This window comes from Psilocybe cubensis, chromosome 12 (genome assembly GCF_017499595.1).
Source record: "Psilocybe cubensis strain MGC-MH-2018 chromosome 12, whole genome shotgun sequence".
Taxonomy (NCBI): domain Eukaryota; kingdom Fungi; phylum Basidiomycota; class Agaricomycetes; order Agaricales; family Agrocybaceae; genus Psilocybe; species Psilocybe cubensis.
The window spans coordinates 998,802-1,021,762 of record NC_063010.1 but is presented as its reverse complement, the minus strand read 5'-3'; the positions used below and the strand labels follow the sequence as shown (position 1 = coordinate 1,021,762).

The 22,961-nt window shown below is 45.1% G+C and overlaps 5 protein-coding genes across 5 annotated transcripts; 3 read left to right on the top strand and 2 right to left on the bottom strand.

The window, feature by feature from the left end:
• Positions 1-6,197: 6,197 nt before the first annotated feature.
• JR316_0012311 (uncharacterized protein) lies at positions 6,198-7,258 on the bottom strand (the record flags this gene model as incomplete). Its single annotated transcript, XM_047897936.1, is given in 5 exon segments — positions 6,198-6,269; positions 6,285-6,290; positions 6,341-6,466; positions 6,568-6,770; positions 7,033-7,258. The coding sequence occupies 5 exon segments, from the start codon at positions 7,256-7,258 to the stop codon at positions 6,198-6,200; spliced, it is 633 nt and encodes a 210-aa protein (XP_047742825.1).
• A 3,441-nt stretch (positions 7,259-10,699) lies between these two features.
• On the top strand, positions 10,700-12,253 carry JR316_0012310 (INO80 complex subunit 1; the record flags this gene model as incomplete). The annotated part of the gene is made up of 5 exons (XM_047897935.1): positions 10,700-11,012; positions 11,167-11,310; positions 11,366-11,542; positions 11,590-11,989; positions 12,058-12,253. The coding sequence occupies 5 exons, from the start codon at positions 10,700-10,702 to the stop codon at positions 12,251-12,253; spliced, it is 1,230 nt and encodes a 409-aa protein (XP_047742824.1).
• A 4,285-nt stretch (positions 12,254-16,538) lies between these two features.
• Positions 16,539-18,434, top strand: JR316_0012309 (putative glycosidase C21B10.07; the record flags this gene model as incomplete). The annotated part of the gene is made up of 12 exons (XM_047897934.1): positions 16,539-16,804; positions 16,861-16,896; positions 17,037-17,153; positions 17,221-17,297; positions 17,347-17,390; positions 17,443-17,515; positions 17,568-17,611; positions 17,664-17,805; positions 17,859-17,999; positions 18,069-18,083; positions 18,143-18,225; positions 18,276-18,434. 12 exons carry the CDS (start codon positions 16,539-16,541, stop codon positions 18,432-18,434), a joined length of 1,197 nt encoding a protein of 398 aa, XP_047742823.1.
• A 254-nt stretch (positions 18,435-18,688) lies between these two features.
• On the bottom strand, positions 18,689-19,805 carry JR316_0012308 (uncharacterized protein; the record flags this gene model as incomplete). The annotated part of the gene is made up of 4 exons (XM_047897933.1): positions 18,689-18,736; positions 18,810-19,098; positions 19,163-19,273; positions 19,330-19,805. The coding sequence occupies 4 exons, from the start codon at positions 19,803-19,805 to the stop codon at positions 18,689-18,691; spliced, it is 924 nt and encodes a 307-aa protein (XP_047742822.1).
• Positions 19,806-21,116: 1,311 nt separating this feature from the next.
• Positions 21,117-21,599, top strand: JR316_0012307 (uncharacterized protein; the record flags this gene model as incomplete). Its single annotated transcript, XM_047897932.1, has 2 exons — positions 21,117-21,271; positions 21,398-21,599. The coding sequence occupies 2 exons, from the start codon at positions 21,117-21,119 to the stop codon at positions 21,597-21,599; spliced, it is 357 nt and encodes a 118-aa protein (XP_047742821.1).
• Between the last annotated feature and the right edge of the window lie 1,362 nt (positions 21,600-22,961).

The following is a 22,961-nucleotide window of genomic DNA, read 5'->3' as shown; positions in this document are numbered from 1 at the left end:
TTCTTTCCCCTATTTCCCATCTACACTCTTCTTCATCCCTGCCACCCCCCGCTCTCATCCTCATTCTCCTTGTTGTCGTTGTTGTGTTACAACGATGCCGCATCGCATCGTACGGTGTATTGCGCTCCACTCCGCACCACGCCCCAAACAACCGTCATGCTTGCACCACATACACACACATCCTCCGACTACAACCACCGTGTTTGGGTTTCGTAACGAAACTGAACCGAACGGTTGTAGCTGCGGTAACCCAACTCCATCCACATAACAAACCATAGGCCAATCGCGCTCGTCACACATACTCACACGCCTCTTCGACCCCCGCACACTTCATGCAACTGCACCGCCTGCCTTATCGCTCCTCGCTCGTCCAAAAACACAAAACCGAATCACGGAAAATGAAAACGCTCGCCGAGATCTGAAAATTTAACCATTGTATACACGTTTAACGCCACCGTCGAATGCTGTGCATGTCGATATCAAGACTTTGGACTCGCGCGAGCGGTACGAATACCTTTATTAGATTAGAGGACGGCGAAGGCAAGGAACGAAGGGCCGGTGGCCAACGGCAAGGGTGATCACACACACACACGCGCGCTCTGGCCAAAAATCAAAAATCAAAGTCTACCACGCTTTTCGCGTGAAAGCCCACCCCAAAAAATCGCAAGGATGGCTGCAGTTTTAAAGCCAACCCATCCTCGCACATATCCATGCACTGTCACAAAATTGACGACAACATATCAACCTTTACATTATCCACTTTATTATTCTTCTGCTTTTTTGTGGTACTTTATGATTCGACAACATCCTGCTCACCAATTGTAATTGCTTGTTGTGCGTTACTTATTTTGATTAGATAGATAATGCTTCTCTTCCTCTTCTTCTCTCCTCTCTCCTCCTTCTCCTTTTTTCCTCTTTACTCTTTCCTCTGGCTCTTCCTTGTCCTCTTCCCCTTTTATCTTGCTTATCTGTTTGTCTGAATTGGCTCAACTTGTTATACTTTTACTACCTACCACTACCACTACCGACCCCCGAGTTTTCTTTTCCCTTTTCCCTTTTTCCTCTCTCTTCTCTCTTCTCTTCGGCTACTCGCTTTCTGTACCATCTCATCTCTCTCTCTCCATCTCATACTATCATCGATTGCTTCTTGTTTGTTTGTTTGTTACCTTTGTCCGCTATGGTTACAGTACTACCATCTACTATTTTTCTCTTCACTTTTCTCTGATGATGCATGATGATGATGATGATGAATTATACAATACGTATACAATAAATCTTAGTTTTCAGTACTATTACTTACTTACTAAAGTCGAATATACAATGTTTTTTGTACATTTGCTCGTTTTGCATGGTGAAATGAAGTTGGTACGGTGCTTTTGGCTGGATTGCTAGACAGTTAGGGGCTATGATATTGAAAACCAGCAGTCGACGATGAGTCTGCGACTGTTAACCACTACTTGGGCGAGAGACAGCGTGCGGCCGCAGCAGGCGTGGAGTATCAGTGTGAGCTTGGGTACTCTTTACTTGAGTGCTGGACTTCAGGCTCCCGCGCAGATTATTATTAAAATCGGTAGGTCCACCACCTACTATTAGCATTACTGAAGCACCACCAACCCCCGCTATACATAGAATGACAAGCGGTTTGGTTTGCTTGCTCGCTTTCAATTCGAAATCGCAAATCGCAAATCTCGCATCGCGGGCTGACTAAAAAGCTCTATAACAGACTCGGACTCGAGCTCGATCTTACTCATTCCACCTGCCGGGCTTACTATGCGATCTCACTCTTTCTCGTGTGTTAAAGATAGGACGCATCTGCCGCAATCTATAAAAAACGGAACAGGTCTGTCCTGTCAGTGTTCGTGTTCTGGACGTTAATTCGCCTTGTTTCGACTTCGTTCCAGTGGATACAGTGATCACGATGAGCAGTGGTACTTATTTTGAGAGAAGTGTGTGTGTGTGTGCGGTGTGCAGTCGGCAGTCGTATGATTCTGATACTGATTCATGGTATGCATTATCAGTACATCCCTGCATCAGCATCAGGGACACATTTAACGCGCACAGATCTAAATGACTGACGGACTTGACGCCGCCATGGTCCGATCTCCTTGGTCGAGGGACGCGGACGCGGGCATCTGCGCTGTCCAAGGTTCTGTGTTACGGCGGGATGCGGATGCGCAACGCGTGGGCAGCACTGCCCACACCCGCTTCTTGGAATGTCATGCAAGGTCAGCCAGGTTGCTGCTGCTGCTGCTGGTCTGTTTGTACATGATCCATGAGGCTCCTCCGTCCAAGGTGAGCCGCGAGGAGCTCGTTGAAGTGTTTACCCTGTGCCTAACCAAAAGCTATTCCGTATTCTATTCCCATCCTATTTGTGAAGGCTGGTCTGGCAATGCCCCGGTCGCCAGAGGCTATTGATACTTTCCTGCCGTTCAAGTGCAAATAACGCTTTCAAGGTGAGGCGAAACACAGACTGAATGATATCTAACTGTCAGAGTTGTCACTAGAAAAACTAGCACTGGCCTTGCCGCACCTACAACATGTTGTTAATAACCCGGTTCCATGGTACGCCAGCCTCATGCATGGTTCTGTTGGTTTTGTCAATTGGAGTTGATACTAAACCCGCGTTCGGCGAGCCCTCGCTGTCTATTGACGATCCGCTTAAAGGAAATGCAATTTCAGACGCGTTGCGGCTATGCTAGGCTAGAAGGCGTATGCGACTTGGCATGCCTGGCGACGGCGTCTCTGTGGGATCTGCGTGGCGTTAGTGATTTTTAGGCGTGAGTGTGCGTCCCTGCCGTGCGAATGATGTCTGAGAAGGGCGAAAGACGGCATGCATTGGTTCTCACTGCCGTCAGGCTTCAGACTTGAAAAAACCTGGAGCCGAGCTTGCTTGCGGAGTCATATTCTTTGCTCTCGGTTTTCGGGTGTCGTTCACCTGGACCTTGAACCTCGGGAGCCGGGAGCGCTTCCGTATGCAATAATATGTATGGCAATGGGGTAGACTGGAGACGGTGGAAAGCATTTCAACTCGTGCCGCGACCGAGTCGGAGACCTGAATAATCCTCTCGAGATGGGGCTTGTGATTGGGGATATACTTTCTCAGGATAGGCAAAGTCGTTTGATGTGATAACTGTTCACAGTCAGATTCTGAAGAAGGATAGTAAGGCTGTTATAACACCAAGTGCACCCGTATTCACTGCTACCTGTAACGCCAAGTTCATTGTCAGTTGAAACCGTTCCCATCGAGGTTAATATGTCGGTTCTCATCACAAGCGTGAAGAGAATGTGAACCAAATTCTTCCTAAATTACCTAGAGGATACAGCATTGGGTAGAACAATTTCGGATAAACATATCTTGAGAACATACCGGTGCACATGCTCTATTCTGTTTATTGCCGGCGGTCAGAGTTATCAGATCACGGCCGTTAGTATCTATCAATCTTTCAGTCCAAAACTGTGCATCCAGCGTTTGAAATTGTGCCAACAAGCGCCCGGCTAAAACTGACGCCGAGACTTCCGAGAGTGTTAATGATCATCATTATATGTACTTAGAATTGCTTTCTATCGTTTTTCATAATTGGACCTCTAGTAGCATTAAGTCTATTTGCACCGTTTGTAAGAACCTGTGAGGAGGAAAAACCGGAAGTATGACAAGATATGTTTAACCTACAGACAACAACATACAAGTCTCGATTTCTTAGAATTATTACTATGGCACAAGGGAAGTCCCATGGATAGAAATAATACAATGAAATTCTGGTTAAAAGCCACGTTTAGATTGAACAATACATCTGAAGTATCTGATGCGATATTGTGGTCATGGTGGCGTGCTTTCTATTCTCATGAGTGTTTTCAGCTGTCTTCAATCAGGTAGAGCATGTATGCTGTTCAGTGTTCAAATGTGGAAAGAAGATGCCCCATCAAGGTATGTGAGTGAGCTTCAAACATCCGACATCCGATTCGCCGACTTTATTTTTGCTTTCACTGACTCTAAACTTGTATATTTTTACGAGGAGGCTCGTAGGAGGGTGCAAGCATGATTTTTGATCTGTCTTGCTTCCTCGTGTTCTTTGTTGGGGAATGAAAACTGTCGATCTCGACAGTAAAGTTCGTGTTGAGTGTTTTTAAAGTTGCGGTGGATTCCTGCCGGTTCGAATGTTTTGTACACTGCATGATCAGTGTATATGCAAGTCGTTCAACTGGTCTCTGCCTCACAGCTTCATCACAAATAAACTTATTGTGTTTATCTAATATACAACGCCTATCGAAACGAAATATTTACTTCGTTGCACAATCATTGTCTTCCCTTGATTATCCAGCAATCCACGAGCGCTTAATTTAAATATCAATTTGATTATTTTGCCATCTGGTCAGTTGCTGATCTCATTCCTATCGTTACATGATTTCAGTTCTGGACTCCTAAATGGCTAGGCATCTGTAAGCCACCATGGACGATGCTTGAGGATTCAATGGACCTCGTGCCGCCTATTGATAACCCATGGGATTAATTTAGAGCCAAGCTGTATCAATCAATCATCCAGGCTTTCTCCCATGTCCCTCAGGAATCACGTCCAGCACTCTTCTTCCTCCCCTTGGGATTTCCTGAGCGAGAGCATCGCTCGAGTTTGCTTCTGTTGGGGACTATACCCACGTATTACTTCTCAATTTGAGTGTTTCTGATATATTTGTCCATATAGAGCGGCACTGAGCGCGATAACACCTCGGGCCCTCTTCTTCTTTGATTTCTGAAGGTCACCAGCAAGGTCCATGGGAATATCAAACCGAGCTGGCTTGGGACCCTGGGTCATTTGAAAGACCTAAGAATAAATCAAAACGATTAGAACCACATACTAGACGATGACGTATAAATCTAACCAGCCCTCGTGCCAAAGCTTCCACTAGCATGACCATGTTTCTTTTACGAAAAGACATTGCTTTCTGTATATGGCTCTCAGGAACCTTTAGAACCATGGTACCATCATTTTGGCTATGCCTACTTTATCACGTCGACTCCCCAATACGTGCAAAGAAGGAGAAATTCATTCATGAGTGTACTAGCCCAACTCAGACGTGGAAACACATTCCAAATCAATGGCTCGTCAGGAAATTATTCGGAGGGGGAGTTTAAATCTATCGCTTTTGTGGATGTGCGTGGGGATGGCCTCCTGCACATCTCACATCCAATGCATAGAACGGGGTTCAGGGTGGGAGACGGCTGCTCAAGAGCTGCCAAAAGGAGGGAGAGAGAATGACCATTTCTCCGTATCTATCGGTAGATCCCAGCGCTACAGAGGGTGTACACACAGTGGATTCGACGCCCAAGACCTATGTTCAACCTGCAAGATATTGACAGCACGTATATGGACACACGGCGATGGTTTAGATACCGACGATTTACATCGCTATGTCAGAGTTATTTCTAAGATATTGATGAGGTGAGAAAATTTTATCTTTTACGGTACATTGAATCACAGCGAGCTGAGAAAGAGAAGTCAAAGAAGGGGGCGTGCCAGGTAAGAGAGGTGTTGGTGCGGCCATCATTTGGTATTGACTATGTTGTGTTATAGGCTATTTAATGTAGTGAGATGGTCTTTCCTTGTAACAAAATTTCAGGATTCATAGAAAAATATGTATATCTGCTGAAAGATAAAATCAGAAAGCGTCCCTGATAACACTTTATCGAAATGTCATCAAAATACTTGCTTGGGAGTATTGAGAATATAGATAGCTGAGTTGCGTCATACTGTCGTCGTGCTTGGGAGAGTTGAGTCCTGGGACAACATTTAAATGTTCTTGAATCTGGTAGATGTCTACCTTTATCTGCATTATCGAGAACTGCTCAAAGTGATCACGAGTACAGCGCTATAAAAAGAATTTTGGCGGCCCTTCTCGAAACTTATTACAGCGAATTTGAGAGTACAAGGTCCGACATTGAAATTCGCCGATATAAAAAGCCCAACGTGGACTCGGATCGGACTCAATGTCGCATGCAATGAGGGGAGAACGTAATTTAAATCAAAGACACGACCCTCGAAATGGCTGATGGGATGAAAAGACAATTGCTGTCCTTCAATAGATCAACCTCTAATAATCGGATAATAGATGAGCGATCATGGCCCATCAGAAGTAGTCAGCAGTATGGATTCTGGATTAATTGAGAGGCTACTGTATAGGCCCTGATAGGCAAGGATATACAGTTAAGGTTTCCTGACCAAGGGACCTGGGCGCCAGCCAGCCAAGTCAAGAATAGTCTTCAGCTTTTCAATAGACTTTATCAAACTTACCTGAAACTATACCAGATATTAAATATGGCAAGGCACATTACATTGCGGAAACTTACGGAAGTGGTTGAGCCAGGGAATGTGAGCTTGGTTCCGCTTTCAAACCAGTCATCCCATTCCGGAACGAGTCCAAAATGTCTAGTAAACCGTTCTGCGGAAGCAAATCTGGCTAACGCTTGGGAAGGCTAAACAATTAACAGTCCAACATGCGCATCCAATCAGCGTCGGCATTTATCAGCGTCAATACTCATCAACCCCAATGTTCCTTGAGAATGGAATTAAAGACAGTTTCACGCGCAAAATTGTATTCCGCAGACGTAGAGGAACTAAGCTGGGATGATTTGTCGCCTTTCAGATCGAGTGCGTAGTCTGCCTCCATAAAGAAGATGTCAACCATCATGGCCCTCTTACCCGTCGTTTCACGAAGACGGTCAATCAATGCACCAAAGTTTACGCATTCCTGTTTGCTGTTAGCAGCACTCTGTCTGACTCTGTGCTGTATGTAAGTCTCCAGACTCAGGAACGTGCCAAGGAAAGGGTGACCAGATCACATGTAGAGTTATGAGCACCCAGACTCCAGTCTTCAGAAAGTGGCCTACGAGGGTGGCCGACAAGGTTCTGGCTTTAACCAGGACATGCAGGTCTTGCCGCGGATTCCCAAAGTTGCTAAATGAGCATCAGCGAGCATTATTTCCCGACGTAGCGCGGATGTTCTTGGCCCTTTGCACATTGAAATAATGACAAAGACAACCGTCCAGAACCGTCCCTCCGAAGACATGCAAAGGCGCTGTCTTTCCGCGAGAGTCGCATTTCTTCCATAGTGTTATCCCGGAACCGCACAAGAGGCTGACAGGCAGAAGCCGCAAACCCTTTCCAAGGAACACGAGTTGGACAGAGAATGGAACCCGTTCTAGATAACTCGGAGATGGTTTTCTGTGGCTGACCGTTGTGTCTATTGGAGCACGGAGGAATGGCATCCGATGCGATGTCGTGTACATATGAGGGTGCTGCACAGAGGCGCACGGGCCTCGGGGTCAATCCCCACTCCCCGAGGAACAACTCTATCCGCATACAACAGAGCCAAATATCGGACAAATACAGTGCCGTATGGCGGCAAGGGGTAAATTGATCCGCTGCAAGGTTCGTGGACCGGTCGACCACCTGGAAGAACCGGTTCGCTGCACGGATGTTACCCAAGTCAATGTTGCTGGGCTGGGCTTTGAACCAAGCCCAAATCAGCCCATACGGTCGCAATCGGTTCTGTGCAAGTCCTCCCAGCTCGTCCCGGATCTGCGTTCCAAGTGAATTGGCTATTGAGAAACTACTTCTCCCTGCAACTTCTTTCGCCACGTTGAATCAGCTCCGGATTGTTACAGTATTGTGTGCATGTTATTATATACTTAGTGGAGGAGAGGGGGGCGTCATACGGAAATGGGAATTTTGAGGTGCCCCATTCGTAGACGGTTCTAATTGCTGGCAAGATTCTAGTCTGTATTTTGACAAAGAAAGGCCGCTGGATTTCTCCCACATGCACAGCCAGCCCTTCTTTCTCATGGAGCAATGGGTATAGGAACTTACTGGGTCGAGATATTTTGGATAGATTGTGTCGATCCTGCAGCATCATGTCCACACAATCACCGAGTTTATTACTACACAAAGATTAGCATTGAGCAGCGTCAAATTCAATGTCAAACAAGATTTTGACAGTACCATATCTCAGTGGGTCGATCCTTCGCCGTGTTACGGTATAATTTGCATGCATGCCTCCGTTCCTCGAGAGGCTCGATTGCCACCATGAAAATCCGACTTCGAAAGTGTGGTTTTTGTCCGACAAGGGATGCAATTACAGCCCCAAGCACTGCACTTTGAAAGCCAAAACTCTCTCGAAACCTCAGAGCGGACTTTGCTGCTGGTAGTATTCTGCCGTAAATTGAATAAGAGCATTACTTGCGGCTTCCCAAAAAGCAGCCGTTGAACGACAGACGATGATATTCATCTCTCCGTCTTTGCTGGCAGACTTCAGAAGGATGGTGTTATGAATTCGCAATATCCATAACTATGTAATGATTGTTACTGGTGAGATATTTATCACGACCGTTTGATAATTTGATTAGCGAGAGCACTTACCAGTTACAACCGGTAGCACCACCCGTACGAATTTGAATGCGTCCTGCATGTCGTATCTGTATTTTTTGACAAGTAGGCTTGTCCACGCGAATATCTTTTCTCAAGATGCTGAATAAAAGCAATGAGCATCTCGGTAGTAAAGATACATTCAAATTCAACTTCAGAATTATTCGTGTAGTCAGTGTTGTAGTTGGCATGGAGAAATTTCGCACTCTCAACTTTGGACGTGCATAAGATTGGCAGTGAGAGGTGTTTCCATACAGGTGAGCAGAAACATCCAAAAGGAACCGCGTCCCGACGCAGAATTCTAAGGTCCAGGTCAGCAGTTTTGTGTTTATGGTAACGTTCCCTTCGCATCCGAGACTCCCATCATGGAGCAAATGCAAAGACAAGCTCCTCCGTCCCTATTTTCCAGAAATATTTTAGAGTTGTAAGCACTTACGAGATGAAACGAATTAAGCTTGACAGCGAGAGTGAGGTTCAGTTAATGTTCCCCACCGAAAGAAACAAATGCGTATGGCTTAATTTTCCGATGGTCTCCTTGTAGAAATCCGTCAGTTTCTAAGGTGCGAACGTTGATAATGATATTCAATGAACCCACAACATGTTGGCTGTTCCCCATCCTTCAGTAGTTTCCTGTTCTTCAGTTCGTATACATAGACAGTGAGACACGGCCCGATGTTTCACGGCTTTGTCTGCTTCGAGGGAGCTAGTGCAGCGAGATAATATGCGCCACTCTATACACAAGTTCGGACCCTCTCGCCTTACGAGATGACGTACTCGGCAAGCGTTATCAACATATCGTCTGTCCACAATTGCATCTTTCGATCATGTTACCATTCCCCGATAGAGCACGCCTATCATTTGGGCCAATTAGGAGTAATTAGGCCACGAGTTCGCCGTTACTGGATTCCATGGAATGATTGCAGGTGGTCTGCACAGGTGATTTGATTCACCTTCCAGGCCCGCAAATTAGGTTCTTGACACCTGTTGTAAACTTAAGAGTACAAAAACGACCTGAACATCAGCCCAGCCGTTGGTTTGGTTGCTGGTTTGATTCGAGAGTGCAACGCTTAAGAACTTGTCTATTTGTCGGATGTAAAGTCGTCAGATATCATTCAACGATGTGACTAGAGCTTGTTAAAAATGACACACCTACGCTGAACAGAGAGGATGTATTGCACCTACCGAAATGGTAGTCTGAGGTCTCCTTGATGACTGGAACCCAAAGACATACCAAGTTGAATGTATGCTGGTCTACGCTACAATGCCCTGAGGGCGCAATTATTACCCCAGTCTAAGCGAATGATGAGAAAGAAGGTCCACAAGTCCGTTGGCCGTGATGTAGTGACGCGGTCCAGTTCACCTTAGCCACGGATGCAGGCCCGAATTTGAAAAGGTATCATGACCTATAAACATTAGGTTTACCATAGCTCACACTCACATAAACTTATCATGCGCTTGTCGGGTTGTCTGTCTGAGTGTTTGTGAAATTGGAAGGAGTACATAACACCAGCTGCTGCAACGCCAGATATCAAATAATCCAAGAGACTTGGGGTAGCAGGCCAAGGTCTTTTCCTTGAAATGATGCCGCTGATCACAATCCATTATTATATATACCTAGTTTATCAGGGTGATTTGTGTAATCACCAGAGAAAAGAAGTACTGGAGTGGATATATGCGCTGCATTCAAGTTGGACGACGGAGAGACGCTAAAGAGACTACACGCTCAAAGAACGCGCAGACATTAGTCATATGATGAACGGACCTTTGTTGTTCTTTCACTAGGTTGATGGCCATTGTACACGTCTTCGAGGCCGACTTGCACAGGCCTGGATGGTATGTGCGATATATCCATCTCGACCCCACAGTCCTAGACTCCAGAGAAGCTTCTGATAGACGGAAGAAAGAAAATTGCTTGCTTTCAGAAGAAACCAATTGGGTGACACCAAGAGCGATGGGATAAACCGTGCAAATCGTCGACTTTATTCCAAGTCAAAGATTGAGCATCCATTGTCACCGGAGACGAAGGCGCAGTGCTCTGTGGTGGCCGGACTGAAAAAAGTCGCGACGGACGACGGGGCGACTTGGGTGGGAAAACCAGGGTGAATGAGCAACAAAACCAAATATAGAACTGTGCCACAACAGCAGGCATGATTTGTCGGAGAGTCCGCAATTGGAACACTTTGAATGGCAGGCCTCTTCCTTGGTGACGCTAGCCTTTTCACACTGCTCGACTTCTTTCCTAAACTCTCGCCCTTTTATCTCTAACTTATTGTACCTCTTGTACCATGCCCAAGGGTCAACGACGGGTCAAGAATGCGCAGCCACATCCCGACCCGCCGCCCGCCCTTGCGAGCCGCCCATCGCCTTCCATTTCAACTTCGGATTCGTCGGAAACAGAAGACCAACCGAAGTACAGCGAAGTGCACGACGAAGACTCACTAGGGCCATCGGCGTCGCGTCCTGGGTCTCCGTCGCAGCGAGCGCACGCCAACGATGTTGAAATGGCTGTGGACACAGAGGACAGCGTTACGTGTCTGTGGGATGATTGCGGGGTGGTTTTTGTACACTTGCCAACGTTGATTACGCATATACACGAAAGTGAGTTGTCGAAAGATTTGGCGCACATATCTTCTTGACCGAAATGGTATCAATACATGGTCATCTCTTTCTCCCGCGAACTTGCTTTCTTTTTCTTTCTAAATCTCGCATTATTTTTCAATCTTCTGTGCAATCTGATGATGTTGAAACTTAGAGCATATTGGTGTGCACAAATCCAATTATACATGCGAGTGGACGTCATGTGTGCGCAAGGGGTTGCCACAAACATCTCGTTTCGCACTGATATCACATATACGTTCGCATACTGGCGAAAAACCATTCATATGCGAATTACCTGGTATGGTACACGCCTCTGCTGTGAATCTCGGACGTCTAACTCCCGCCAAATGTAGAATGTGACAAGTCATTCACGCGTTCAGATGCCCTTGCCAAACACATGCGCTTACAACACAATATATCACCCCCTGCACCAGGAAGAGGAGGTTCTCGCAAGAGGAAACGGGGTCCAGATGATGAGCACACTCACGGTACTTCAACACCAGTTGCGTTTGTTTATTCTGTTTCCTGGGGTCTAGTGCTGAAGTTCTTTTACAGGTTGAACCTCGTACCCCATCAGAGGCCATCGATGACGCCGGTAATGAACTGACTCAAGAATACCTTAAATCACGGGGTAGATTAGGCGTCAATGGCCGTCAGCGCCGTCAGCCGCGTCCATCTCAGCTCAATTCACAATATGCTCCCTCACCCGAAGGTGGCGAGGAAGAAGACGAGGACTCATCGTCTTCCGAAGACATCCTACCGCCACATCTTCAGGAGCACTTCGACGAATCAACGGGTCTTGTATTAGGCCGGACGCCTGCCAAAGCAATGTACCTTTGTATGAAAGCCAAACAGCGGTTTGCCATGGAGGAGCACGAAAAATTGGTCGAACAACTCCGTGAAGCCAAAAATATCTTGAAAAGGGAGAAGGAGGAGAAGGAAGGAGCGTTGGACCTATTATTACGACGAATGCTTGGGTGTGTACCTTGATGCCTACATCTTTGTTATCAATTTGAATTTCAATTGACCTGTTTTCTTTTGAAAGACCGGAATCTGGCATGCTTATTCCTTCACCTCCAGAAATGTCTGTTGCTGCGTCTCAGGATTCTTCCCGCCACGATAGCATAGCACCTGGTCCCATCTCTGCAACGCCAGACTATCACAACGGGTCACACTATCGACGCCAGGAGGGACCATCTTCAGCCCGTCGGGGTTGGTCCTACGCTGTGGCAAAGAGCTAAGAAGTACCTTGATCCTTGAAGGAACTTTTTGGTTTTGATTACCCGTGTTGTATGTTTTACACCTGATTGGCGTATGTATCTTGAACTGTTGTGTTTCTAGAAACGCCTATTTTCATCCTTGTCATGTATAATATAGTACCCACTGCCGCCTAAATGCTAATGTCAGTCGCCGACTAACATCATCGATGACGATTTGCTTCACAAAAGGCAGTGTAGACCCTTTCTTTCCCTGTCGTTCAATGCATCTCTCCTGGACAAACGTTTCATAGAGAGTAAGGATCCTGTGATATCTCTCTTTCCTGTTTTTCCTGGAACGCTCTTCTGTTTTTGGTTTCCTTTATCCGAGCCTCGCATTCCAACGACGCCCTGCCACAAGTACGCTATAGCTCAACCGAGTGGATGATATTGACCATTCCATCAGGTTTAATTGATATGTGTGATCCCTGCCCTCGAGTTCCCTTGACGGAATTCGGGCAATATATCATTATTTTAGGTGATATCGCGGTTTATCAATTAAACATCTACTACAGCTTGACATGTTGAAAGAGGTCTAGACCGCCCGTCCACGGGCCCCACCAATTTGCGAATTTTATAAGCTTGTTATTTTCCCATCGTACGTACTATGAAATTCATCACATATGACAAGTTTCAGGCATTTACGCGTACGGCTATTGGCAAAAGCCTCAGGCCTCAGGTCTTCAATCTTCTGCTCTTAGAAATTAGTGCATGCAATAGACCCACTCCACCAACTTGTTGAACTTCAAGCTTCAACGTTTACCTTCGACTGTAACGAGAGAGTTATCAAAGCCTCGATGATAATTTATCTTGTCCCGGCATAGTCAACAGAGTACCCGGCCGGACTCTGACATCTGGTGTGGCGTAAGTGTTCCATGGAGATATTCTGTTCTGTGACCATTTTTTTTTAATTTGACCCAATACTAGTAATAGTAATACAAACGGCAGGCAACACACCTTGGCATATTGTTTGGCAGCTTATGATTCAGAGGCACTCTTGAATGATACACCTTCACGAAGTGTCAGCGTTAAGGTTTTCCTTTTCTCCTCCACCTCATCTTGTTCGCTCGTTAGCCCTTGAGCTTTATCTCCCCCTCTTTCCTACGTTCATTCTCCGCTATCTCCTCTACGGTTTCCTCGATGGTGTGGTGAACGTTCAGCTGCTGCCAGACGCGTCGCTTCTCAATCCTTGATCTTGATTCATCTTCTGTGTCCTGGCAATTGAAGCCGCGTTCAATAAGGATGTCGCAGGTGGTGGATTTCTCAAAATACGGCTTGGAGGAGCTATATTCTGCAAAATGGAGCATTCTGGAGGGACGCTATGCAATTGTGGCCATGTTCTGCTTGCAGATATACGAATGGATAGCAAAGTACGTGTCTGCTCAGACGAGATAAACTATAATGTTAAAATCAACTACTAATTGGTGTCTTTGCCTGCGCTCTGTGGTTGTGTGACTAAAGCATTCGGCAGGAAGTCAGATTGGTACGCTTCCTTGATTGCATCGGGCACCGGGCTTGTCGTCTGACGTCTACATCTTTTCGGTACTTCCACAAACAGATACATAGAGCGCCATGGGCGAGCCTGAAGTTACTCTACTTGCTCTGCCGGTACTATCCCCTCGCACTGTGGATCGTTATAATGTGGGCGTACGTCGGGGACCACAGTGCGCAGACGTGCGATCATGTTGCGCATGCTGTTCACGCAATTCTAGCTCCATGTGTGAGTGAGCACAAATACCTAGCTCTCTTATCATTGGTTTCACGTCGCTTATCACCATATCATGCTGTTCCTTTTCTTCGCGGATGACAGCAATGCTTCTCACAAGGTGGGTCTCTGTCATCTTATTCGGTTCGGGGTTGTCTTGCTAACTTCCTGGATTGACGGCGGGGTTGTGCAGCAGTGATGCTGATGCGTGCATATGCGTTTACAGGGAGGGATAGACGAGTCTTAGTTCTGCTAGGAACAGCGTATATTTCCTTGGTCGGTATCGACATATGGGTGTTCTGCACCAGGGTTGAGATTCCTCCCCCTCTTTTATATGTGGTTCTGAATGGAACTGGGTGTTTCCCTAACTACGGTGCTGGATTCATGGGCCTTCGCATCGGTGTAAGCCTGCAATTTTGTTGTATTCTTAGGTAGTGACATTTCATCTGACCGCATCTCCCTGTAGTACTCGATGGTATGCCTCAGGTTTTCATGCCACTGTGTCTTGAAGTTGAAAATGACAACAGTTAGCCGCTATTCTCATGGACCTGCTTTCTCTGGTTGTCGTAGTGGTGGTAAGAGCATATTCTTCATACCTTTTGCAAAGCTCTAATCCCGGGACCCAACTATTTGGATTTGTTAGCACTGCGTAAAATCAAAATGGGAACGAGATGTGTCGCTAGCCCGCTACTTCGTTAGCCAAGGTATCATTCTTCCTGCATTTATTGCTCGATGACGATGGCTAATGCATTACAGGTCTTACCGCCTTTGCATTTGTAACGGTCATCAACATAGCGACTGCTATTACATATTTTCGGTAGGACATGGCATTCTTATGTGAAATAGGGGACGCAATCTTATTATACACCCGATAGTCCACCAAGTTATCACACCGGCATAGGACTACCTGTGATTCTTATCGTTTCAAATGTCGTGGTATGTTTATATTTAGTCATCAGGGTATTTCTTAACCTGACGCTTGTGATATAGGCATGCAGGCTGTTAGTTCCATCCTCCCGATCCGTGTGATTTGATTTTTACTGACGATGACGCATCTTTCACAGAATTCTGGACCTAAGAGAGCAAGTCACACCCACCGATACAATAATCGCTCGACGGCACTCCTGTATCGTTAACCAAGCCTTAGACATGCCTCCAGGAGACTCTTGGGTAATTAGACGACACACACGACACACATAGACATCCTGACCCTCAGTACTCTACATTACTCTACGTGCATGGACTGCTTTGCTATCTATTCATCATTTGTACTATACAATACAAGGGTTCCAACAAAAAAAATTGCAGATGCAGCAATTATATGTACACATATTGATCAATCGTTTCTTCATTGCTATTTACTTACATTGCCATACTTACCACACACCTATAAGTGGCTATCACACCCTGGATCCTTACTGAAACCCCCACGAGTGTCATTTGAGATTATATCTCACTATGAGAACCTGATAACATGTAAGGGTATGTAAGGCAATATTGATTTCGCTTCGATACACAGTCACATCCTGAGATTAGGCGCCCATTATATCAGCACTACCGCCGTCCGAAAGATCATGTTCATGCCATAGGAATAATTTCTTTTGAAGACCCTGAAGAGCTCTTCCACATTTTTGGGTTCTAAAAGAGTCTGCTCATTGACATTTCATACTTTTTTGGTCTCCAGTCTCTAGGATGCAGAATAATTGGATCCAGCGTTAACAAACGCCTCGGATCGTTTGTGGGAGAAGCCTGGTGGAAGTGACGTATGCGTTATTACTGAAAGGCCGATACCACAATTGCTAATTCCCTGGGTATAAAACGTGGTTAGAACTCAGAGGAAGCACTGAAGCTCATGATTGAAATTGAACAAAGCAGACCATGACAATCGCCTGCTAAAACAGTCTCAAGATATGAAAATTTGCAATTTCATATAAGTAATTACCCTATTTTTAGCGTAAATAAAATTAGCCCATAAGACGGAAGGAACATCAAGGTAAGTAGAGCAATTAATATCCAAGCCTCGAGGTTCAGAGCGCTGGGCCACGATGCAAGCAAAATGATTTCTGTTTGTAGCCGCAGAACATACCGTCGGACATTAACACAAGCACCTCATCGGTATTAACACCAACTTTCTTGAAATTCGACTGGAGAATATTATTGACAGTATCGTGACTAGCAACTTGCCCCAGCGCTGTGCCTCTTTTCGTCTTTAGCAATCGTTCGGATGCGGGACTTTTCCGCAGCTCACCGTGTGAACTGACATGATTCTGGATGTTCTAAATTTAATTTCAATACGTGACGGAGCCTGATGGGCTCCTCGGAGGACTTCCGGTGTCGGTTGCCCGCTCATAATGAAAGTTACACTTGTTAGTTTACTTTCAACACATGTATACCATGCTTTCTTGCTGAAGACCAACCCCACAATCTGATTCTCTGTACATATAACACCAGCTTCCACTGCATTTCAGGGCTCTCAGTGAACCTTAAAGACCAGAACTGTACTGCCAGGGCACACGGCCACCCTTAAATTCGATTCTCTCCACGACAACATCTGACGACATCGTTATGACACCTAGAGATCCACTATCTTGTCTGCTTGTAATCTTAATCATCGTCACTTTGATATCCGCCCTCCCAGATCAAGCCGGAGTCTCTTCAAGGCTAGCGAAGAGTCTTCATCAATCGTACGAGAGCCTCTGGCCGACAAAATGGGGCCGTTCTCTCAACTCACAAAAGAGGGATGACAGTGATTCTGGCACCCTTACCAACCCTGATGGCACTCCGTTTATTTGGCTGCCACAGGATACGTATGCAGGGCAGACATTTTTTGAGTAAGCATCCATTACCAGTTTTATGTATTGGTCGACGTTAACATATTTCGCTCTAGTGAATGGGATTTCTTTGACGTCGACGATCCAACACAGTGAGAAATAAACCACTGAACTATGTCAAATTAGCATATACTTATGATTAATTACTTTGCTATAATCAGCGGCCAAGTAAAGTTAGTTCAATCAGCTTCTACTGTAATACTGAAAATTCTAACGAGAAAATTGTCGAAAGCTATGTCAATAAGTCCACCGCTCAAGAGATGGGATTATTCTGGGTGGCAGATAATGGGACGGTTTTTATGAAAGCAGATGACACTTCGGTTCTGCCATTTAATGCTAGTCGTGCAAGGTACAACGAACCCCAACATAAATCGTTTAGTTTCGTTCGACTCGCTGATTTACTTTGGAACTATCAGTATCAGAATCACAAGTCAAAAGATATATACCACTGGCCTGTTTATTTTGGACCTTAATAGAGCTCCTTGGGGTTGTGGTACGTTGTTTTCATCATTGTCGGTCGTTGGTGTCTTATAGTAGAAAAGCTATTTGGCCCGCTTTCTGGACTTTTGGAAACCCTTGGCCCCATGTGAGTTTCTTCATTTGTAGAAAGCATGAACGGATAATCAAGTTCGATGTAGGTGGGCGAAATTGATATCCTGGAGGGTGTACACGATAACGAACATAACCAGATAACATGGCACACTGACGCAGGTATATAACGCTTCAACCGCTCATTAAAACCATTATATTGACCAAATTCAAGGTTGTATTTTTGATACCAACGCAACCTTCACAGGTCAAGTTGGGGTACTTATTTCTTTCTGGTTTAAACGACTGTTAACTAATCGGCGACATTCAGAATACCGACTGTGTGGCCAATGAAACTGTGAATATTGGATGCGATGTGGTGGAATGGAGTAGAGCCTCCTATGGCCCATTTTTTGAATCTCAAGGAGGAGGCGTCCTGGCCATGAAATGGGATGAAAATGATATTTCAGTTTGTGAGTATGAATGGACAATTCCTGTGTCCTCATAACTTGAATCCTTGTTTAAGGGTCTTTTTTCCGTGCTGCGATCCCTGCCGACATAACTGCAGGGACGCCGAATCCTTCCCTGTGGGGAGTGCCATCTGCGATGCTCAGGAACACTATGTGTGATATTCCAAAATACTTCGCCAATCATTCAATTGTTTTTGGTAAGCATGGAATTCATGCACCCAATACACAAGCTTGTAACAAACTGACCTCCCCAATTAACTTTATAGATATCACATTTTGTGGTTTGTTTCGTTTACAATATTGAATCATTATCCCAAGTTTAAGCGAACATCCATTTTAGGCGTATGGGCTGGAAATTCTTATGCTACGAGTGGCTGCCCCGGCACCTGTGCAGATCGTATAATGGACCCTGCAAATTTTGAGGTGAGTGAGAGCCAATAGGATTGATATTAACCTTGATAAATTTGCTGCAGAATGCAACTTGGAGCATTAACTCGCTCAAAGTTTATAGAAAACAGGTTTTGGCAGTCGGACATGGCAATACATCCGCTGCATCTTCCTTGAAGCTGCAGTCGGTTTTAGCGGTGTTGGCGGGATCCTTGATTATTCCAGTTTTTCTATTACTGGTTTAACAAATGCTATTTGCCCACTTTATAAGCGCTTGCACTGGTGTGTATCTATTTCAAGAGCAGCGATAACGAATTCTCACCTGCACTGAAATTAGTTGGCAAGGTGCCTTCCAAGTCTTGAATTACCAAGACAGTTCAGTTTTCATTTGTTGGGAACAAGTGATTGATCATTTTGATCATGCGAGAATTCAAAAGTGCGTCGGCCCCAAAGATCAACAATTTATCACAATAGATATATAGCAAAGCAGTGCTACGCATTACATAGTTAGTGCTTGTAGGTCTCTGACCTTCCACTTGAGCAGTTCCTAAGAAGTAAATAATACAAAAAATTTAGCGAACCAGCGTAATCCACGATTATTTGTTGAAAGACCACTCTACCGACGTCCTCCCTAAGGACATATCGGCTAGAGCAGCAAATGCGGTGGGTGTTAAATCAATATCACCCTCCGCACAGGCCTCACAGCGGTCGACAATCTTCACCTGGATAGATTTGTTGCCGTGCTTGACGGTTGCTGTGAGAGGTACATGGCATTGGGATTGAGGATCACAGTTGGGGAAGCCGTCGCCCCCGATGTTGATGAATTCCGAGCCCGGAACGGCTGTGACAAACAGACCAAGATCGTTGATGATTTTGCGTCCTCCAACATAGGGGCCACAAATGGGATTGCTGTACATCGCAGTAGGAGATCAGATATTATTCTATTTTTACACACAAAGTTTGATGATCGTACCGATTTCTACTGGCCGTGGCCCCCGGCCAAGCATCATACAATAGTTTGGAGACTGCGGCTGTGAAGGAAGAATCATCGTAGGTGTCGCCACAAGCCCCAAGGCCCTGAGCGCTGCAAAAAATGAGCAATGTAATAAAACAGGAAAAACAATGAAGCAAGGAACTCACTAGTATGTCATCTGTCCGACATAAACTTTGTTAAAGAGCGGATTGTTCGCGTTGTTATAGGGTTTGGAGAGTTCTAGGAGGTATGGGTCCGCAGGGGAAGTTCGGACCGCGGTGGGTGCAGCACTGGCTTGAATTCCAGCGGCAGCAAGCTTGGCTGTCTTTGTCGCGGCGACATTTGTACTTGATGGTTTGGGTGTCTGCGTGCTTAAGACATGACTGCTAGTGATAGACGTGCTGCTTATGGTGTCCTGTGGTTTCCTGACACATGAATTTCGGATTCGCCTTCGATTTTCGACTTGTGGAGCAATACTAGATTCGGTAACATTGTTCCTGCTAATTAGACGATTGTGAAGTTGGTTGTGGCCGTTATGTTTCTGGAGGAATGAACCATGATGGCTACCGGGGTGCGCATTAACCAAACTGATCACACAGAAGGCGTAAAGAAGGGCGATTATTGAGAAAATCCGCGAGCACATATCATGGAGATGAAAAGGAGAGTGGGTATCCTGATGAAGAGAAGGATTGCTGGAGCGATGACCACTGTCTGATTCTGACAGTACGTCGTTGATGGTCGAGTCGAGAAAAAAACATATTACAGTTACCAAGGCCAAGATCTTTGATGGACGATTAGTAAGCAAAGGCGCTTGAAGTGGTGAATCTTTCCCGCGCTTCGCTAAGCGCCTTTACGGCCATGGACACCCGGCACGCATTGACCGGCGTCACAACAGCTGCAAGAGACACAATTAGGATACAACACGCAAACTACAGATAATGAGGTATGAGTGACTTGAACGTCAACATATACCTCTGAAGGGCATGTGCTGTCCAAAAAAAATTATCAATTTATACTCTCACTTAATACTCGTATAGTGGTCTGAAGACGACAAAGATCCTCACGTTCGGCGACATGAACGCGAACTACAATCATAATTTGATACATTTGACCTTACTCGATCATCAGCTCAAGCTTCTCAGGTCCTATCTTGAACAGCTGACCTTACCTTGTCTACAATTAAATCCACGAGGATTCCAAAAGCTCCCTGCGAGAACATTGCTCAGATGCGGGCCTCGAGAAAGCTCATCATATCTCGTCCACTTTCTAGTATACTACTGGCGGTATTGTAGTACTAATAATCGATGCTTAATCCTCATATTGGGCTCTATACTATAAACCACCCTCAAATTAGGGAGCTTACACATTGGTATTAATTAGCTTTAACCTGTAGTAGGAAATAATTGAAAGCAATATAACTCTTAGATTCGTGTGATTAGTAGTTAAGCGCTCACCGGACCCATCCATTCACATCATTGCACTTGATTACAGACGGGCCTTTGTTGATCTTTCGTTGTCCTACTTTTTCACATTGATCTGACTCCAGTAAGCCCTTTATGATTCACAATCGCCACTCTCAAAGGGATCGACACAGCTTTTTTGGTGGTTAAGGTAGTTTCTTCATTAAGCAAAATTTACTTTTATCTTGGCCCTGCATATTATGCGGATTGGGGTCAATTAACGGGGTTGGCCATGGCTAAGCATCGATCAGCAAATAACAGGCCGTTTCTATTTTTGCTCCAAACGGCATAATCTAGGCGTGGAAAAATGTGCTCAGGTGCTCGGGGAATCCTCATTGAGGGTGCGGCCCTTTCACCGGGGAACATAGCTGAATGTATAAAACGTGGACCCCGCGACGGATTAAACGGGGCTTTTCACTCAATCTTTCAAGTTCACCGACTGCATCAACCCGAAAACCTAATACCAGCGGTACACCTTATCTCTTTCACGATCGATGACGTCCACATTGCCGGAAGCCAATTACGGCAGGGAACTCTTTCGTGAATTGGAGTTGATCCAGTTTGAAATGCGTTGTGGAATGATTACGCCTCCACAAAACGACGCTGAGATGTGGGACTATTTGATTGCTTCGAAGAGCCAAGTCGATAGGTTTTTTTGCCTTCAGAGGTTTATACTTGCACAGAATCCCAGGAATAAATGGTATGTCTGCTTTCGCTTCATTGGCTGATCCGTTTCCCTTTGTCCGGCGGAATTGTTGAATGTTCTTTTATATAGGCTATGCGATGTAGCGCAAGATATCTACAACGAATCGGTCGTAGAACTTAACAAATTGCTGGCAAAGCATGGCGCGGGCATGGATAGTAAGAGGGTCAAAGGTCCACGCGCTACGTCGTATCTGCCCAGTCCATTATGCGAGCAGGTCTATCCGAGGGGTATGGTTGACAACAGGGAAGTCATGACTGGGTCCTTTGAATAGACATTTCTTTCAGGTTTATTATCCATCTGTTACCTTCTTTCTTATAGACTACTTCTCCGAGTTTACGGGGTTTGTGCATGATCTCTTATCATAATCCTTGTTCTCCCAATTAGGATCAGTGGTCCCCTGTGCCAAGACTGACCTCAAAGCGGCGTGCCACTCAAAGTAGGTTTCTATCTGATACTTACTAGTAATGGTATAAATTCGTACGATAGAAGGCGCTTGATGGATGTCGCTATTGCAGTTATTCCATTTTCCCTTTCACCAGATCCGACCATGCTGATGGCTAAAAATATGTCTTCGATGACAAACCGAAGTGATACTAATTTTGTTTAATTATGACTTCCATGTAGCAATTTAAATCAGTGGTGATTATACAGAAGGATTGGCATCCATCTCTCTTTCCCTCGCTTCACTCTTACAACTCACATTTTTACTTTCACCACCTGTCTTCATTGATCATTTTTTGATGTTCTTACCATGTAGGTCAATGCTATTTATCAAAGAGGTCAAATCTGCTGCATGCTGCCGAGGAGTCCGCGGTGAAGATAGTGGCAAGTATGACGAGCATCACCTCAGGCATCAAATACCACTTATACCGAATATGTTCATGAACTTCAAAAAAGATACAGTTAGTTTTTTTTAAAAAAGTAAGGTTATTTATTTTCCTCGGCAACGCTGTTGAACGGTGTGTTTGCATACATCACCATGTGCGACGAAGAGTCGAAGAAACGTGAGCCGCTTTGCCAGCTTTGAATACAGAGAGAGATCGCAATTTTAATAGGCCAAATGGATTGGATGTTTCGCGTAGCCGCGCAATACTACGTTTAGGCCGACCCCTTTTTAGACGAAAAGTAAGTCCCAGTGGTTTTTCTCTAGCGCTTCTGGGAGTTTGTTGACAAAAGACTTTTTTAGATATCTACGAAGTGTGTATTCGATGATAAATATAACAACGGCAAAAGCAGCTATTCCATTCGAATATTATTCTCTGGATGATCCTCACCCATTTGGGTATGTACGAGAGGCTACTCAGATACCCTAGTGGATTATGGACACTGATTGATATTAAATAGAAAAAAAGACACATTGACCAATCATGATATTAAAATCTGTAAATTTCACAACCAATTTTGGAAGTGGTGTTGATGATTTAGCGAAGGGATCTTCCCTCTGGGGCGGTAAAGTGAACCAAATACTCTATTCACACGAACTGATATTCAATATGACACTTTACTGGTAATATTCATGTGGCTCACAAAAATAGTCAGTGCAGGATAGTCATTTAGTAATTTGCCGCATAATACTATCATGATTGATAGTTGAAACGTCATAATGTGAATGCTGTGCTTTTGTGACGGACGC